Source organism: Mustela nigripes, chromosome 1 (assembly GCF_022355385.1).
Source record: "Mustela nigripes isolate SB6536 chromosome 1, MUSNIG.SB6536, whole genome shotgun sequence".
NCBI classification, from domain to species: domain Eukaryota; kingdom Metazoa; phylum Chordata; class Mammalia; order Carnivora; family Mustelidae; genus Mustela; species Mustela nigripes.
Genome location: NC_081557.1, coordinates 67,895,150 through 67,915,524, shown reverse-complemented (window position 1 = coordinate 67,915,524; position 20,375 = coordinate 67,895,150). Strand labels below are relative to the sequence as shown.

Here is a 20,375-nt window from a genome sequence, read left to right as displayed (position 1 = left end):
AGTGGATCTAACTTGAAAGCTGGGCTGGGTCCAAAAGAGAATTTTGTTTTACTTGTTTTGTATAGATAAAGGCTATTGCTAATGGAATCTCGGAAGCTAAAAGCTACAAAATTGGTGGGCATGGATTGAGCACTTAAAAGCTGTTAGAGCATCTGCTACTAAACCCTAAAGACTCTTGTGGTAGAATAAGTTGGTCACGGAACAGGTTAGATTGACACTCAGTCATTCATAAACCTCAAGAAAATGTCCAAATAACAAGGCACAGTGTAAAATACCACATAATCCCCAACCCAGTGGCACAGCCCCCTTAGGTATTAGTTTGACTCCAAGAGACCCAAAGGCTTAGCTGAAAAAAAAGAAAGAGAGAGAGAGAGACCCTCAAATTTCAAAGAGTTGAGCATACCACCTTCTGGAATATCTACTTATTTTATGTCTTGGAACTACAGCCCCAGAAGCTATATATACTGCTAAAATGGCAAAATCTAACTAAAGACAACCTAGAATTACAATGGCCATCATGGGGAACGTTCCAATGAGACAAGATCGTTGATTTAAGAAGTACACTTACAAACAAGGGTTTCCAAATCAAGCAGAGAGAATGGGATACCTATTTTAACTGGAATGTAAAAGCTTCCAAAAGGCTTTAAGATTCCAAAATAACTTCATGCAAAGTGTCTTTGCAAAAGTCTAATGATCGTTTCTCGGCCTTTTGGCTAAGATCAAATGCAAAAGTCTAATGAAAAATTAAAGATGCAAAAGGTATCTGAAACAATACTTAGGACTTCTTCATTACATGCTCCTTGGAGTCCATCATCAAAACACCGGCCCAGAAATTGATGCCTCATTTGTAATCAACTGAGACATAAGGAGGAAAACCATTCTCATAGGTTTTGTGCAAATTCTTCAATATCCACTCAAATGTCCCCATATTTACCTACAAAGAAGAGTCCCTCATAATGCCCCTCCCCAGAGTTGATAAGACCCTGACAGATTTTTTTGGTAAACTGTTACATTATTCCCTTAAAAAGCCCAGGGGAAACTAAAATTAAAATGAATGAAAAACCTTGCCAAATCCTAATAGACAGTGGAGCCTAAAGTGGGGATCCTGAGAAAACTGGCAAAAGTCAGAAAAGGGTAAGAATTCTTACCAAGAGTCAGGTCTCCTGAACATCTGTCCGTAGTGTCCAGTTAAGAAAGGAAAATAAAACTTCACATTGTCCTTTCCTTTCCAAATTCATACCTGTTGGTTATTGATCATTTCTCTCCTAGAGACAACTATTGCCTTCCTGTTTCTTTTATGTCCTAAGAGCTTGACTTGGCTTTCTGCCTGTCTGGGACATGCAGGTTTCCATTTCTTTCTCTTGTCTATCTTTGCGCGTGACTTCGGATCTTGGGAAATTAGTATCTTTTACCCTCTTCAGGGACTGCTTTTCTATACAAGGAGTATTCAGTACTGCAAGAAATATTTTCCTGGATGAAAGGCGACAAGATATTTACAAGAATTTTTAAAGTAGTTTTGTGGCAAGAAGTTGACCAGATTGGAAGCTGATAATGAGACCCTGACAGAAATTATTTTAGATTGCCTGGCAAAAATGAAATGATGTATCCAGAGGGAAAGGAAAACATCTCAAGCATTTGTAGAAGGATTTACTAAAACATTCCAGAGAAAAACAGTTCTAAATCCATAGAAATCTTCTGATTTTCATCTTAGCTGGAAATCCTCTCCTGACATATATTTTTAAAAAGCCAAATTGAAAATAATGAGGTTAGGTGGGTACATCAGCCCCTTGATATCATTTAGGCTGCAACCCAATTCTTTGAGGAATTAAAGCAACTACCCTTATTTCACAAATCTTGACAAAACCAAAATGCAGCTCTAGAAACAATTCAAAATCCACCTATTACCAATTTACTAATCCCCCAAACCTCATCTATTTATTACAAAAAGCTTGCAAATACTGTAAAAATTCTGGCCTCAGGAAATAGTTCTGGCCAGTTCTGGCATTCTTTCCCTGTGCCTTTGAGACTGGAAATATTCTACCTGGTGTTCTCCAGGAACTCTTTTCTAGTCATCTCTTAATACAAACTTCATGGAGGTAATTCTTATCAGAAGAAAAACAAGGAGTTGGGGAGTTTCTTTGGAACTTGGGCAAATGAAAAATCACATCTTCTCCACAAATAGTAATAAAAAGCTTTGACCATCTTAATACATAAACTTAACTTCTTCCATCTATCAGTAACACAATTAGATCTAACTTCTTTTATAACTACTGGATTTTGTATTATTGTGCTTGATTCATGGCAACATTTTAGAACAGAATCTATAAGATCTGTTTATATCTGTGTGTGTGTGTGTGTGCGTGTGTGTGTGTGTTAGATAGTATTGCCAAAATGATTTTGTAAAAGCGCTCTAATTGACTTAAAAAAATTAAATACTTAAATGAATTAAGTATTTATAAAATTCTCAAAAATATAATAGAAATTAACCCAAATGCTTTCTGGGTTCATGTGATCGGGAAAAGTATTCAGTATTAAAGCTAATTAAGTCTTATAGCTTAATTAAAATGTACATGTCTTTAGAATTATTAGCATTCAATAATGCAGACTTGCAAATTTTATTCTACCTGGGTTTATTAATTAAATAAGTCTACATTACCTCTGTTAAGAATTTTGTTAACAAGAAAAATAATTTGTATGATGAAATTTTCATAAGTTAAAAAACAAGTGAATTTAATAGATGTAACTGGAATTAGAGTTTTCAGGTGAACTTTTCTTAATGTTTGAAGTTTTTATTTAAATTCTAGTTAGTTAACATATAGTGTAATATTATTTCGGGAGCAGAATTCAGGGATTCATTACTTATATATAACACCCAGTACTCATCACAACAAGTGCCCTCCTTCATACCCATTACCTATTTGCCCATTTCCTCTGCTCCCCTCCATTAACTTTCAGTTTGTTCTCTATCGTTAAGAGTCTCTTATGGTTTGCTTCCTTCTCTCTCTTTCCCCCCTTCCCTTATGCTCACCTATTTTGTTTCTTAAGTTCCACATCTGAGTGAAATCATAGGTATTTGTCTTTCTCCGACTGACTTTTTTCCCTTAGCATAATGTTCTCTAGCTCCAGCCATGTCATTATAAATGACAAGGTTTCATTCTTTTTGATGATCAAGTAACATTCCATCACACACACACACACACACACACACACACACACACACACATCACATCTTCTTTATCCATTCTTTAATCAATGGACATTTGGACTTTTTCCATAGTTTGGCTATTGTTGATCACGCTCCTATAAACATTGGATGGCATTCACCCCTTTGAATCTGTATTTTTATATCCTTTAGTAAATAGCTAGCAGTGCAATTGCTGGATCATAAAGTAGTTCTATTTTTAAGTTTTTGAGGAACCTCCATACTGTTTTTCAGAATGACTGTACCAGCTTATATTCCCACCAACAGTGCAAGAAGATTTCCCTTTTCTGCATCCTTGCCAAAATCTGGGGTTTCCTGTGTTGTTGATTTTAGCCACTCTGACAGGTGAGAGGTGGTATCTCATCCTTGTTTTGATTTGTATTTCCCTGATGATGAGTGATATGGAGTATCTTTCCATGTGTCTGTTGGCCATCTCTATGTGTTCTGTGGAAGAATGTCTGTTCATGTTTTCTGACCATTTCTTAACTGGATTATTTGTTTTTTGGGTGTTGGTTTAGGTAAGTTTTTATATATTTTGGGTACTAACCCTTTATCAGAGATGTGAATTTGCATTTTCTCCCATTCTGTAGGTTGTCTTTTAGTTCTGTTGTTTCCTTTGCCTTTTTGAAAACAAAGATTTTATTTATTTATTTATTTATTTATTTAGGATAGTAGGAGGATGGGTGGATGGAGAGAAAGAGAGAGAGAGAAAGAATCTCAAGCAGATTCTACACTGAGCATGGAGACTGATGGGGGGACTCAATCTCACAATCCTGAGATCATGACCTGAGCCAAAATCAAGAGTCAGATGTTTAACCAACTAGGTCATCCATGTACCCCCCAAAGCTTTTTATCTTGGTGAAATCCCAGCAATTCATTTTTGCCTTTGTTTCCCTTGCCTCCAGAGACCTGTCTAGTAAGAAGTTGCTACGGATGATGTCAAAGAGGTTGCTGCCTGTGTTCTCTGGGATTTTGATGGTTCCCAGTCTCACATTTAGGTCTTTCATCCATTTTTGAATTTAATTTTGTGTATGATGTAAGAAAGTGGTCAGGTTTCATTCTTTTGCATGTGGCTGTCCAGTTTTCTCAACACCATTTGTTGAAGCGACTGTCTTTTTTCGACTGGATACTCTTTCCTTTTTTGTCAAAGATTAGTTGACCTTGTAGTTCTGGATCCATTTCTGGGTTTTTTATTCTGTTCCATGGATCTATGTATCTGTTTTTTGTGCCAGTACAATGGTGTCTTGATTACTACAGCTTTGTAATAGTATTCAAAGTCCAGAATTGTGGTACCGGCAGCTTTGTTTTTCTTTTTCAAGATTCTTTGGCTACTTAGGGTCTTTTGTGTTTCCATACACATTTTAGGACTGTTTGTTTTAACTCTGAAAAATGCTGATGATATTTAGGTGAACCTTTAATCAATAGTGGTATTTTATGGTATGTCTACTTAAATAGTCTCCTCACATCTTTCTGATAACTTAAAACTTTAGAGTTTTGCTAAGTGAAATGAAATGATGAATAATAACTTAATATCTAGATCATTTCCAGATAAAATACAGAAATTCTAATTACTGAACATGGGTTTACTTACTTTTTTTACTTCTTATGAACAAGAAACTTAAGATATTTGGGTTTATTAATAAACAAGTTGTATGCTCCATTGAAAAATTTACTATGAGGTAGAATATATTTCTATAAATTTTGAAATGCATTTATAAATTTGTCAAACCACGGAATGCTAGTATAAAAGACAGTTAACAATTGTTTGCTTTTTTATTTTCACTAGAAATTATGGTGATTAATGGTTAAAAATTCAATATATTCGAGCTACTAGAAACAATAAGGGAAATGACTCTGTTTGTAAGGAAACTAGGCTGTGTGTTTTTGGTAAAAGAAGGTATGAGAAATGGAGATGCATTTTTATTGAGGGAAAAGAAAGTAATCTTGTCCTAGAGTGAGTCTGATTATTTCAGAATAAGGAAGAGGAAGAGCAAAGAACAAAATTTAGACGTAAAAAACGAAGTTGTAGAAGGTTTGTAGAAGGGAGTCTTGGGAAAGAAATTTTATGTGAGTCAAGCTGGCTCAGACTATAATAAATTTAAGTAAAAAAAAATTTAATATCAAAAGTACACAATATATGGGTAATGCTGACCTTGTAGAATGAGTTTGGAAGTTTTCCTTCCTCTTATATTTTTGGAATAGTTTGAGAAGAATAGATATTAATTCTCATTTAAATGTATCATAGAATTCACATGTGAAGTCACAGACTTTAGTTTGTTGGGAGTGTTTTGATTACAGATTTAATTTCATTGCCAGCAACTGGTCTGTTAAAATTTCCTATTTTTCTGATTCAGTTTTGGAAGATTATATATTTCTAGGAATTTATCCATTTCTTCTAGGTTGTCCAATTTTTCCAGTAATTTTTCATAATATTCTCCTATAATCTTTTATATCTCTGTGATGTCAGTTGTTATTTCTCTTTTTTCATTTCTGATTTTATTTGAGTCCTCTCTCTTTTTCTCTTAATATGTCTGGCAAAAGGTTTATCAATTTTGTCAATCTTTTCAAAGAACCAGCTCCAGGCTTCATTGATCTTTTCTGTTTATTTATTTTTCTTTTAGTCTCTAGTTCACTTATTTCTACTCTGATCTGCATTATTTCCTTTCTTCTACTAATGTTGGTCATTGTTCTTTTTCTAGTTCCTTTAGGGGTAAGGCTAAATTATTTGAGGTTTTTCTTGCTTCTTGAGGTATTGCTATAAACTTCCCTCTTAAAACTGCTATGGCTGCATCCCAAAGATTTTGGGCCATTGTAACTTCATTTTCATTTGTCTCCATTTATTTTTTGTATTTCCTCTTTGACTTCTTGATTAACTCATTTATTGTTTGGTATTATATATATATATTTTTTTTTTTTTAATATTTTATTCATTTATTTGACAGAGAGAGATCACAAGTAGGCAGAGAGCTAGGCAGAGAGAGAGAAGGGGAAGCAGGCCCCCAGCCGAGCAGAGAGCCCGATGCGGGGCTCGATCCCAGGACACCGAGACCATGACCCGAGCCGAAGGCAGCGGCCCAATCCACTGAGCCACCCAGGCGCCCCTGGTATTATATTTTTAGCCTCAATGTAATTTCATTCTTTTCAGGATTTTTTTCTTGTACTTGACTCCTAGTTTCATATAGTTGTGGTCAGAAAGGATGCTTGATATGATTTCGATCTTCTTAAATTTATTGAGACATGTTTTGTGTCCTAACATGTGATCTGTCCTGGAGAATGTTCCATGTGCACTTGAAAAGAATGTGTATTCTGCTGTTTGGGTTTGAAATGTTCTGTACATATCTGTTAGTTCAAGCTGGTCTAATGTGTTTGTTGTTCAAATCCACCATTTCCTTGTTGATCTTCTGTCTGGGTGATCTATCCACCGATGTAAGTGGGGTACTAGAGTCCCCTACTCTTATTGTATTATGTCAATTTCTCTTTTTATGTCTGTTACTTTATTTATTTAGGTACTCTATGTTCAGTGCATAAATATTTATTTTATCCTCTTGTTGGATTGTTTCCTCTATCATTGTGTAATGACCTTCTTTGCCACTTACTACAGTCCCTTATAGTTTGATGGCTTTCTTTGGTGTTGTTTGGATTCCTTTCTCTACATTTTTTAAATCAATTATAGGTTTTTTATTTGTGGTTACCATTACATTTATATATGATATCTTATGTACATAGCAGTTTATGTTGTTGATGGTTGCTTAAATTCAGACATATTCTAAAAGCAATATATTTCTACTGCCTTCCATATATAATGTATATGATTTCGTATTTTGCAGCTTTTTCATTTGTGTTTCCTTTGGCTAAATTTTGGAGATATAATCAATTTTGCTACTTCTCTGTTTTAATCTTCACACTGACTTTATAAGTGATTAATCTACTACCTATAATATATGTTTGCTTTTACCTGTGAAAGTCTTTCCTTTCAGAGTTTTCCTCTGGTTATGCCTTTTCTTTTCATTCAAGGAATTTCCTTCAACATTTCTCCTAAAGCTTGTATAATGGTGATAAACTTCTTAACTTTTGTTTGTCTGGGAAACACTTTATCTCTCCTTCTACTGTGAATGATAACTTTTCTAGGTAGTGTATTCTTAGTTGCAGGTTTTTTTCCTTTTATCACTTTGAATATATCATGCCACTCTCTTCTGGGCTGGGAAGTTTCTGCTGAAAAACCAGGTGAGAGCCTTATAGAATTTCCCTTGTATGTAACTATTTTCTTTTCTCTTGATGCTTTTAAAATCCCCTCTTTATCATTACTTTTGCCATTTTAATTATTATGTGTCTTGCTGTGGACTTCCTTATCTTACTAGAAGCTTCTGTGCTTTTTAGTTCAGGATGTCCGTTTTCTTCCCTAGATTTAGGAAGTTTTCAGCTATTATTTCTTCAATTAAATTTTCAGCTCCCCTTTCTCTTTTTTCCCTGAGATCCTTATAATGTGAGTAGTATCATGTTTGATATCGTTGGGTTTCCTTAACATATCCTTATTTTTACTATTCTTTTTATTCTTTAAAAAATTTTTCTGCTTGGTTGCTTTCCATTCTCTGTCCTCCAGATCACTGACCCATTCTTCTGTATCCTGTAATCTGTTGTTGATTCCCTGTAGTGTGTATATATATATTTTTTAAAATTTCAGTTATTGAATACTTCATTGCTGACTGGATCCTTTTTTATTTTCTATCTCTTTGTTGAAGTATTCATTGAGTTCATCTGCTCTTAAATCCAGTATCTTTATGACCATTAGTTTGAATTCTTTATTAGGCATATTGCTTATCTCATTTCATTTAGCTCTTTTGCTGTGATTGTGTCTTATTCTTTCATTTGGCCCATATTTCTCTGTCTCTTCATTTTGTCTAACACTGTGTGTTTCTATGTAGTAGGGAGGCCAACCACATCCCTGCTCTTGAAAGTAGTGGCCTTTGTAGAAGAGGTCCTGTAGCATACCCTGGTCACCAGAACCAGGTGATACAGGAGTGTCTCCTATGTGGGCTGTGTGCCCTGTGCTGTTGTGGCAGAAATGTGTCTGCCCTCAAAGAAGTAAGCTGCAAGGATCTGCTTTGTCTGCTATGGATGCACAGTGGAGGGTTTGTCCCTGTGCTGTTGAGGTGCCTGCCTGAGGCTGCCATGGGTTCATAAGTGGACAAGATCTGTATGTTCTCCTGATGCCAAAACCAGACAAAGACACTATAAAATAAAGCAAAACAAAACAAAAACCTATATCCCTATATCTCTGATGAACATGGATATAAAAATCCTTAACAACATGTTAGCAAACAGAATTCAACATTAAAGTTAAAATCATTCCCCACAATCAAGCAGGATTTACTCCAGGAATACAAGGATAGTTCAATATTTGCAAATCAATCAATGTGATATATCATATTATAAGAGAAAGGATAAAAACCACATAATCATCTCAATAGATGCAGAAAAAGCATTTGACAATATTCAACATTCATTTATGATAAAAACTCTGAAAAAAGTTCAGAGTTAGTTCATGAAACTAACATCATGAACAAGACAAAAAAAAAAAAAAATCCATTCTCACCATTTCTACTCAACATAGTACCAGAAGCCCTGGCCATAGCAATGAGATGAGAAGAAGAAATAAAAAGCACTCAAATTGATAAGGAAGAATTACAATTGTCGCTATTTATAGATCACATGATGTTACATATAGGAAACCCTAAAGGCTCCACCAAAGAACTATTAGAACTGATAAACGAATTCAGCAAAGTTGCAGAAAGCAAAGTTAATATACAGAAAACTGGTGCATATATATACATTAATAATGAAGTAGTAGAAAGAGAAATTAAGAAAATAATCCCATTTACAATTGTATCAAAAAAGAGCAAAATATTTAGGAATAAATTTAACCAAGGATGTGTAAGATCTGTACTCTGAAAACTATAAAGCACTGATGAAGGAAACCAGGGATGACACAACTGGAAAGGTATTCGATGCTCATGGATTAGAAGAATAAATATTGTTAAAATGTCTATACTACCCAAACTAATCTACAGATTCAACACAATCTCTATCAAAATATTAATGGCATTTTTTTTACAGAACTAGTACAAATGAACTAAAAACTGTATGTAACCACAAAATACTACAAATCAAAGCAATGTTGAGAAAGAACAAAACTGTAGATATCACAATCCCAGATTTCACGCTATATTACAAGGCTGTAGTAATCAAACTAGTATGATATTGGCACAGAAATAGAGACATAGATCAATAGAACAGAATAGAGAGACTAGAAATAAACTTATGATCAATTAATCTATGATAAAGGAGGGAAAAATGTACAATGAGGAAAAGACAGTCTCTTCAATAAATGGTGTTGGGAAAACCAAACAGCTACATGCAAAAGAATAAAACCGGAACACATTCTTACACCACACACAAAAATGAACTGAAATGGATTAAAGACCTAAATGTGAGATAAACCCATAAAAATCCTTAAAGAGAGCACAGGCAGTAAAATCTCTGACATCTGCCATAGCACATTTTTCTAGGTATATCTCTCAGGTAAGGGGAACAAAAGCAAAAAATAAAAAATTGGAATTACACCAAAATAAAAAGTTTTATACACTCAATGAAACCAATAACAAAATGAAAAGGCAACCTACTAAATGGGAGAAGATATTTCCAAATTATCTTTAATAATGAGTTAATATTAAAAATATATAAGGAACTTAACTCAACACCAAAAAGCAAATAATCAAATTTAAAAATGTGCAGAGGATTTGAGTAGACATTTTTCCAAAGAAGATACACAGATGGACTACAGACACATGAAAGATGCTCAAAATCACTAGTCATCAAGGAAATGCAAATCAAAACGACGATGAGATATCTTACAACTGTCAGAAGGGCTAGAATCAAAAAGATAAGAAATGACAAGTGTTGGTGAGGATGTGGAGAAATAGGAACCCTCTTGCACCATTGGTGGGAATGTAAATTAGTGCAGCCACTGTGGAAAACAGTAAGGAGGTTCCTCATAATTAAAACCAAAAATGCCATATGTTCCAGTAATTCCACTACTGGGTATCAAAAAGATATATACACCCTTATGTTTATTGCATCATATTCATGATAATCAAGATTTGAAAGCAACCCAAGTGCCTATTTATAGATGAATGGATTATGAAGATAAAGAAGAATACACACATACACACACACACACACACACACACACACACATCTAGGCCTTTAAAAAGGATTTGTGAGACCATATCATTTATGACAACATGGATGAAACTGGAGGGTAATATGCTAAGAAAAATATGTCAGAGAAATTAAAATATCATATGATTTCACTTCTAGAAAGTAAGAAAAAATATCTAAAAAACAAAACAAATGAACGGAGAAAGAAACAAAGAACAAATAAGCAAATAAACAAAAACTGAGACCCTTAAATACAGAAAACAAACTGGTAGTTGTCAGAGAGGCAATGGGGAGGTTGGGTGAACTAGATGAAGGAGATTATGAGGAACTAAATTCCAATTATAGAATAAATAAACCTAGGAGATTAAGAATACAGCATAGGAAATGTTACATACATATTATCACAAACATTATTACAATAGTGTTGTAATAATGTTGTAGGGTGACAGGTGGTGAATAATACTTATTGTGGTGAGTGCTGAGTGATACATAGAATTGTTGAGTCAATATATTGTACCCTATAACTAATAGTATGTTAATCACACTTAAAAAAAAATACACTGGTATGAAGTTAGAATTTGGTTTCCTCTCTGTTAAAAAGACAAAGTTTTCTTGGATGACTGGTTTGCTCTTGATAAACAATAGTAATGGTTGTGTGTGTATGTGTTTTACCTTTGAAGTAATATGCCTAGAAAACAAAGATTCTGTTTTACCAAAATAATATTTTGTATTTAATGTTGTCTTTATCAAGTCCTTGATTATGTGAGAGAACTGAGTCTTCTCTACTAAAAGAGCTAAGATTTTCTTAGAACTATTTAGCATTCTGTATTTGCCTTGTGAAGACTTATGACTCTGGTTACATGGATAACTACTTACTGTTTCACAGCAAACTATGATCCTATTTAGCCAAGTTTTTTTTTTTTTTTTTAAGATTTTATTTATTTATTTGACAGAAAGAGAGACACCGAGAGAGGAGACACAAGCAGGGGGAGTGGAGGGAGAAGCAGGCTTCCTGTCTAGCAGGGAGCCTGACATGGGGCTTGATCCTGAGAACCTGAGATCATGAGTTGAGCTGAGGGCAGACGCTGAACAACAGAGCCACCCAGGAGCCCCTGGCCAAGAATTAACCTTTTGATATTTTTTTTTTTAAAGATTTTATTTATTATTTATTTGACAGAGAGAGAAATCACAAGTAGGCGGAGAGTCAGGCAGAGAGAGAGAGAAGCAGGCTCCCGCTGAGCAAAGAGCCCGATGCGGGGCTCGATCCCAGGACACTGAGATCATGACCTGAGCCGAAGGCAGCGGCTTAATCCACTGAGCCACCCAGGCGCCCCAACCTTTTGATATTTTTGAGAAACTTTCTCTGAGTCAAATTTTAAATGGAGTCTTTTTGGCCATGAACCAACTTTTAAGATATTTTGAGAGGGTCCCTGGAATATTTCAAAAGATTTGTTCTTGGGACACCTGGGTGGCTCAGTCAGTTGAGCATCTGACTCTCGGTTGTGGGTCATGTTGTGATCTCAGGGTCATGAGACTGAGCCATGCATCAGGCTCCACACTCAGTGGGGAGTCTGCTTGGGGTTCTCCCTCTGCCCCTCCCCTTTCACCCTCTCTCACTCTCAAGTAAATAAATAGATCTTTGAAGAAAAAAAAAAAGATTTGCCCTCTCTCCTTATTAGAAGAGAGATGTTGCACTAATTTGATACATTAAATCACATGGGAAACATTATGAAATAAGAAGTAATGTTAAGCCTTCTTTATATTATATGTGTACAGATACATATTATAAATGTTCTAGAAATTGTGTAAAATTCCTAGAAATTTGATACATCTTAATATCATGTTATCAGTATAATTCCAATTATTATTTTTTAAATGTTGTATGTTACAGAAATAACCAAATTTCCTTGTGAATTCCATGATAATGAACTCTCATTATACCTTTAACCATGGATAATGTTAAAGTCTTTAATTATTCACAGAGAGTTATTATTGTACTCTGATATTTTTGTAAGACTGAGGCTCAGAGGAAGTGCTTATCAAGTGTTCCTAACTACTGAGCTGAAGAAGGCTCTACCTATCATCTGGTTCTGTACAAACGCTGGAGATTTCCAAATCAAATTGACTAGGAAAAGAAATAGCCTATGTTGAGGTAGACTGTTTCCATCCAAGATACCACATCAAAGCTTCGTACTTTAACTAAACATGAAACTCTTCCTTCTCTTTCTTTCCTTTACCCTGGCATTGGTCTGGAAAGATAACACCATCATCTATATCTTCCAGGCCCTTGTTAAGGTGGGGTTAAGGTTTCAGACTGCTGGATTTGTCATCAAAGACTATGATGCTAAAGACCCTGTGACCAGTTTTTCTTCTATTCTTAATTGATCCCCACCACCACCACTTAGGAATCACTTACAAAGTCCAACTTTTATGGTCAGAATATCCATGTTTTGTTTTTCCTTTCTCTAGTTATGACTGTACTTTGTTCAGTTAAACACAAATGCAGATACAAATCATAGCACATTTGCCCCCCTACATTCTTCTGATTATCTGAATCAGATCAGCCCCAATCACAAAAAGATCTCACGAGCAGTCCCCATCTTTGCAAGGCCAAAGTTGTCCTGGATCATAGGATAGCCTTTTATTACCTTTTAGCTGAACAAGGAGATGTTTGTGCTGTGGCCACCACCACTTGCACCTGGATAGCATTTCTTGGGAAGTTGAAACTCAGATACACAAAACCACTGAATAAGCCACTTGGCTTTAGAAAGTGACTCCTTCAACCTGGCCTTTCTTTGACTTATTTTATTTTGATTGGTTTGCCTTGGGGATCCTGGCTCCAAAGTGCACACCAGAAAGTGGGGATTGTTCTGCTTATAATCATCACAGTAGTCTCCCCGGTGCACTGTATTCCTTCAAAAGCTTGAAATGCATGTTCATAGCTGCTAAATGAGCAAATGGTCTTGCAAAGACTGGAACATTGAAAAAAGAATGAAGAGAATGACCAACTTAAGAAATGTAAACCTGAATCTGTGACCTATGAATACCACAGAGATTCAACAAAAAGCATCATAACAGGGGTGCCTGGGTGGCTTAGTGGGTTAAGGCCTCTGCCTTCGGCTCAGATCACAGTCCCAGGGTCCTGGGATCGAGCCCCGCATCGGACTCTCTGCTCAGCGGGGAGCCTGCTTCCTCCTCTCTCTCTGCCTGCCTTTCTGCCTGCTTATGATCTCTTTCTGTCAAATAAATAAATAAAATATTAAAAAAAAAAAGACAACAGGTACGTAATGGAGTCACTTGTGCTAAACCCATATCACCAAACCAAGACTTACTTCCTAGGTTAATTCCAGTTTCAATCTCTCCCAGGAACAGAATCTTAAACTAGTCAATCACTAGCACTAGTGAGGTAATCTGCTTGACAGACCCCTGCTATCCCTTAAAGGAAGGTGACCCTGCCATAAAGAATCTACTCTTCAAGGGGGCGCCTGGGTGGCTCAGTTGGTTGGACGACTGCCTTCGGCTCAGGTCATGATCCTGGAGTCCCGGGATCGAGTCCCACATAGGGCTCCCAGCTCCATGCGGAGTCTGCTTCTCCCTCTGACCTTCTCCTCGCTCATGGTATCTCTCACTGCCTCTCTCTCAAATAAATAAATAAAATCTTAAAAAAAAAAAAAAGAATCCACTCTTCGCTAATAACTTCCTTGTGTTGCCCCCTTCTGCCTATACTAGTCTTTCATTTTGTACAGTTCTTCAAAGATCCTTCCTATCTGTAGAAGGGAAGCTGCCCAAATCATGAATTGTTGAATAAAGCCAATGAGACCTCTAAAATTTACTCATTTGAATTTTGTTTTCTTAATACCACTCAACTCAACCATAGACAATGTTAACAAATGTGCATGGCCATAGTTCAAAATTTCTGCTCTCAACCATTACACCCAAGTTGTGATAACTTGAATAATTGATTTAAAGCCATATTACTTAAAGCATTTTGGTTTCTTTCTCAGTCTTACCTTCACAAAGTTTACTGTTGAATAGTAAACTGATGGAATACAATTTGGGTCATTTGGTCCTGGACCAGATCTTTTAGGGACATTCCACCTGTAGGTGTTTATTTCTCCTGAAGATTAAATAAAATACAATACCTAGGTTAGTGCCTCGCATTGAAGGCAGTTAATAAATGTTCATTAATACATATGCTACAACAAATGAACTCCAGGTACCACATCTATGCATCCCCTGTGGCTGACCCAGGGATGTGACCTTGCAGAGGAGTCACAAATAAACTCACATACATTAGCAAGATAATCACATTGTAAAAGTCTCAAATGAAAGCCACATTTAAAGTGCTATCTCCTTGTGATGTGTACACACACACACACACACTGGAATACTATGCAGCCATCAAAGGAAATGAAATCTTGCCATTTGCAACAACGTGGATGGAGCTAGAGGGTAATATGTTGACTGAAATAAGTCAGTCAGAGAAAGACAATTATCATATGATCTCCCTGATATGAGGAATTTGAGAGGCAGAGTGGGGCGTTTGAGGGGTAGGGAAGGAAAAATTAACCAAGATGAGATCAGGAGGGAGACAAACCATAAGAGATTCTTTTTTAAAAAAATATTTTATTTATTTGATAAACAGAGATCACGAGTAGGCAGAGAGGCAGGCAGAGAGAGAGAAGGGGAAGCAGGCTCCCTGTTGAGCAGTGAGCCCGATGCGGGGCTCTATCCCAGGGCCCTGCGATCATGACCTGAGCGGAAGGCAGAGGCTTAACCCACTGAGCCACCCAGGCACCCCCATAAGAGACTCTTAATCTCACAAAATAAACTGAGGGTTGCTTGGGGGAGGGAGTTATGGAGAGGATGGTTGGGTTATGGACATTGCAGAGGGTATGTTTTATGGTGAGTGCTGTGTCGTGTGTAAACCTGACGATTCATAGACCTGTACCCCTGGGGCAAATAATACATTATATGTTAATAAAAATAATTAATCAAAAAAATAAATAAATAAAAATAGCTATCTCTTTTTGAACTGTTTAGGTCCCATCCCTCCCCATCTGGACATACAGCCTATACATGAGTGCAAGCCACGAGGCAAAACAAAAATGATGCTTGTATGTCACTCCTCCATATTTGCTGATTCACCGGTAGGTTAGCAATATAACCTTGGGTCTAGTTTTCATTACCTTTCATAATAGCCCCTCTGCCTTGTTAATTGCAAGAAAAACCACTGATATTTAGCGTCCTCAAAGCGAGTGGTTAAGGGGAGTGATTAAAGTTGGAATGATCCATTATTCACCCCACTGGGGAGCACAGTTCTAAACAAAAGAAGATGTTCAGGACATGTATGTCGACTGGCAGCATGAAAAAGAAGAAGGAAAAGGAGAAGAAATTTGAGAGGGATTGCTTTGTTTATCTCATGAATGCCTGCATTAACCATTCTCCAACCTGTCTGGATTTTGTGCAAGAAATTAATTTCTTCCTCCTACCCGCCCCCATCTCTGGGCTCTTCCAAGTCTTTCAACTTTGTCAGACAGAGACCCTTGTGGGGATTCTCTTCTTCCCTCTACCCCCATAACCCTATTAAGGACACTTAGAAGGCCAGTCAGCACAGAAGAACTATGTCCCTTACCAGTCCTCACCATCAGGGCATAGCAGCCTGTGAGGACTCACCCCAGCTGGCCCACAGCCCTGTCGGAGCCCTTCCCCAAGCCTGACTGGCACCTTCTTCCCCCCTCCTGAGTCACTTTTTGCCATCAAAAATGAATAACTTTAGTTGCTTTTTTGACCCAACTAAAACCAGTTCCCTCTTCATAAAAGTGAGACACCCAATACAGAAAATGTAGAAAGTACAAACAAGGTGAAGGTGTAGAATAAGCATCACCCTATTACTTAAAATACTATCTTAAAGATGCAACCATTATGAACATTTTGGTTTATTTCCTTTTTAACCTTTGTTCTATACCTGTATTTTGCTTAACATGATACTACAAGTTTTTCCTCATTAAAACCTTCTTAAACATCATTTAATGGCTGTGTAATAGTTCATCAGAGGGATAGTCCAAAATGTGTTTGCGTATCTCCCTATAGACAGACATTTAGAATATTCATGAGAGATTTCTTGAAGCAGCAAAAGACAGATTTAGGAATTGGGGGAAGTGTGGGGTGTGGAGCAGCAAGAGAGGTTGGAATTGTGGCCAGTGAAGATTTCTTTTCCTCAACCCCATCCTTATAGGAATATCTTGCTAATTTTTTCTCATGATGCATTAGATTGTTTTCTCTTCTTCCTTCTATGCATCTTTAACATTTTACAGGTTTATATGACCTTTATTGCAATTACTATAGTATTTAGTATTATATATATATATATATATATATATATATATGAGAAGTAAAATGGAATATAATTCCCCTCTAATTATTCTTATGATTGCTCTCAATTTCATAACTGAAGGTCACAGAGGATCTTGACATTTACTACAACCACATTTCAACTGTGTAAATGTTACGGGAAGCTCTTTAAAGTGTGAGACCTTCTCTCCCTTCAGTATATATTTTAAAACCCAGGTAGAGTTCCACCTCTTTTAGAAATCTTTCCCTAACTACTACTTTATTTGCTCTGAATCAATCAATCAATCATCAATCAATCTTTATGGATTTTCCTTCTCTGAAACTTTTGTAAACATTCCCAGATACATTCTTGAAACTCTTCACCACTTAGAATTTCATTAGGCATAATCTGCATTACTACTAAAATGGTTCATCTTGTTTGTCTTTTTTTCTTCCGAATTCATTTTAAGCAACTCAAAAGAAACGTATGGCTAAGAGCAGAGGTTCTAAGTCCAACAAACTGACTGTCCAACAAACAGTTTCACTGTTACTAATGTATGATCCGGTCAAGTTCTTTACCCCTCTGTTCTTCAGTCATCTGTTAAATGGACATAACAATATAATATTTCCCTCAATTGTAGGATGTGCATTTTTTACATTTTAACATAACTCAAATCAAGATGCATCTTTCGATCAGTGGCATGCTAAGGTCTAATTGACCATGTGTTCTTTTTTTTTTTTTTTTTTAGTAACAGATAAAAATAATGATGGATATTCTAATCAAAGGTATCAAAGTCAATGACATATGTTAGTGTGTACCTTGTTGGGCTATTATAAGGAAAATGAATTTTTTTTTTTAAATATAGCGTAGCACCTGGCAAAAGATGACATTCAATATGTATCAGCTATTATTATGTCTTACTACGCATTTAGGTCCCTAATGGATGCCTAGAAACAGCATAACTACTTGGTCATTAGATGACTGATGATCCTGTATTAAGAGTGACTATGTGATGACTGAAACATGTTGGCATTAAGATGAGCCTTCCAAGAGCTTTCAAAGATCAGAAAAGTTCAGAAGAGAGTTGAGTCCAGTGTCCTTATCAGCATGGAGCAGATCTCCCATGTAACTTACCTGGCTTTGTGACAGATGCTTGGAGCTGCTTTCCGCTCTCCATGTCTGCAATACCTTGGGCTGAGATGGAGTAGGGACGGTTGGCTTTGTTCTTAAATATGATCAGGATGGAGTCGCCCACCTCAGCATGAATCATTGGGCCTAAAGGCAAAGCACAAGCCTGTGAGCGTTATCGTTGCTCTTTTCAACACTGAAGGAATATATATGCAGTTAGTTTTTAGCAAAATAAAGCTAACCGTAGCTTCTTCCTTTAGAGGGCAATATATGTCATATGAAATACTCATGTAGGGTTTGGCAGTCGGATCAACCTGGGTTCAAATCCCGCTTCCTTCACTTATTTGAGAGACCTTGCTTAAGTGACCTGCCTGACTCAATTTCCTCATCCATGAAATGGGTTTAATATCACCTTTCTCATAAAGATATAGTAAGGATTAAATGAAATAATAAATTATTTCAGGGCACTGAAACACAGTAAGTGCTCAATAAATACAGAAATTTTTACTGCTGCAGAGACGGTCTCCAGGAAAAGCCATATCCACATGATATGGTGACTTTCCATTGTAATCCTTCTGTATGTAACCTTTGGCAAGTCCAAAATTGCTCATTATCTGGTAAGTGGATATATCAATAATAAAAACTATAATGAGAATCCAATGAAATATTGTATATGAAAGAGATTTGAAGGTAAGACCAAAATTGAAACACCTATGTACTGATTTATGATCAATACAATGATTTCACTCATGCATGTCCAACACCACTTGGATACCTTGATGAGACATGCTCTCTCCAGCAATCCCACGTGTACGCTTCTGTTGGAAGCAGCCAGCCTGCGTGCCAACAGAAATAGGCCCACACCCTTGCCAGAAAGGCATGTGCCTTCAATGCCCCTTGCCTATACTAGGGGCCTCTCTAGCACAAAAGCAGTTTTCTCAGCGCCTGCCCCACAGTAACAGAGCGCCATACACACCAGCCTCTTCATGTGGCATCGCTTCAAGGACGATGTTAACAGAATCCCATTTTGGAATCACTTCAGACCTGATCCTATGGCCCTTGGGGATTTCTTTGCATCCTTGGGTGTTCCTAGGATTCTACTTTCATAGAGAGCTACGTTCACGGTAGGGGGTCTGACTGCACCCATCCACTCTTCACCAATTCAACCCATCATTTTAGTTGCTTTTCTGAGAAGACCACTAGAGTCCTAAATAAATCAGGAATTTTGTTGGACTATTTTTACCTTTGGGAGAAAACATTTAGTATGAATCAGGAAGTGTCTGAAAAAAACGCTATTTTGTTTTTCATGCTAAAGCTAGAAAAGAAATGCATGTTTTTTAAACTGCGAAGTTGAGTATAGTTCCAGAGAGGGGAAAGTGTATGCATGATTTAAAATCATTAGTTGTCATTAATTACTGCTTTCATTCCACATGGCCTGCTGTACTGGTGAGAGTGAATGTCTTCTGATTTGGGGCCTGATAGGTCACCGGGAGCCTAAGAAACAAAGGGCTGCCTGCCCTGTGCCCTTTGGAACTTCAGGGGCACAGGCCTGTCCCTGACCTGCAGAAAATGAGCAGTTGGGCCTCACGCTCTTCTGGGGGAAGCACTGCTGGGCTTGCCCCTGATGGTGTCACTGCTTTGTGTCATTTTACTGAGCAGACCCCAACTGGGACTTTTTGAGAGGCAACCTGCTCTTGTTGGCAGGACCAGTGAGCTTTTTTCCTGGAGCTCATTCGACATACACAGCTCCAAGGAAGAAATGTTATCACTGCAGCTGACTCTTCAGTGTCACAAAAAAGCTCCCATGCCACTGTTGATAGACAGGGTGTGGAGAAGATGGGTGGGGCATGTAATAATTTATCAAGCTAGCTATCTTGGTGCCTTTTTAAATATTAAGAAGTACTGTGGGGGTGCCTGGGTGGCTCAGTGGGTTAAAGCCTCTGCCTTCGGCTCAGGTCATGATCCCAGGGTCCTGGGATCAAGCCCTGCATCATGGTCTCTGCTCAGCAGGGAGCCTGCTTCCTCCTCTCTCTCTGCCTGCCTCTCTGTCTACTTGTGATCTCTGTCTGTCAATTAAATAATAAATAAATAAATCTTTAAAAAAAAAAAAAGTACTGTGTAAAGCCATACTATTTATATGTCACCTTGTGCATTTAAAATTGAGAACAGAAAAAAAAAAGGGGGGGGGGATGGATTTCAGAGACTCTTCTAGATTAGCCCTCAGCCAAAAGATCTCATCTTTGTGATGGGGTCAGGTTTGGCAACTCCCAGGTGAAAGCAGGGAAGAAGAACTCTTTGAGTTCTAATCACCAGGTCAGGCAGCCCAGGATTTCAGACAGGCCCAGGAGATCCTGAGAAGACCAAGTTCAGGGCCTTCTGAACTCAAACCAGGCTTTTCACCTGGCGTTCCTCTCGTATAAGGGGTTTCTCTTTGGGTTGAATTGTTTTTATGGTGTGTTCTTATGGCTCTGTGCACGGAGAATCCAGGACCTT

At 37.1% G+C, this 20,375-nt stretch overlaps 1 protein-coding gene across 1 annotated transcript in view; it reads right to left on the bottom strand.

The window, feature by feature from the left end:
* Positions 1-20,375, bottom strand: part of HEPHL1 (hephaestin like 1) — an 87,589-nt gene that overhangs the window by 10,544 nt on the left and 56,670 nt on the right. The window contains exons 14-15 of the mRNA XM_059412792.1: positions 17,889-18,029; positions 14,431-14,537 (exon numbers count right to left, since the gene is read on the bottom strand). Of these exons, the coding sequence (XP_059268775.1) occupies positions 14,431-14,537; positions 17,889-18,029 (248 nt within the window). The remainder of the gene's footprint in view (positions 1-14,430; positions 14,538-17,888; positions 18,030-20,375) is intronic.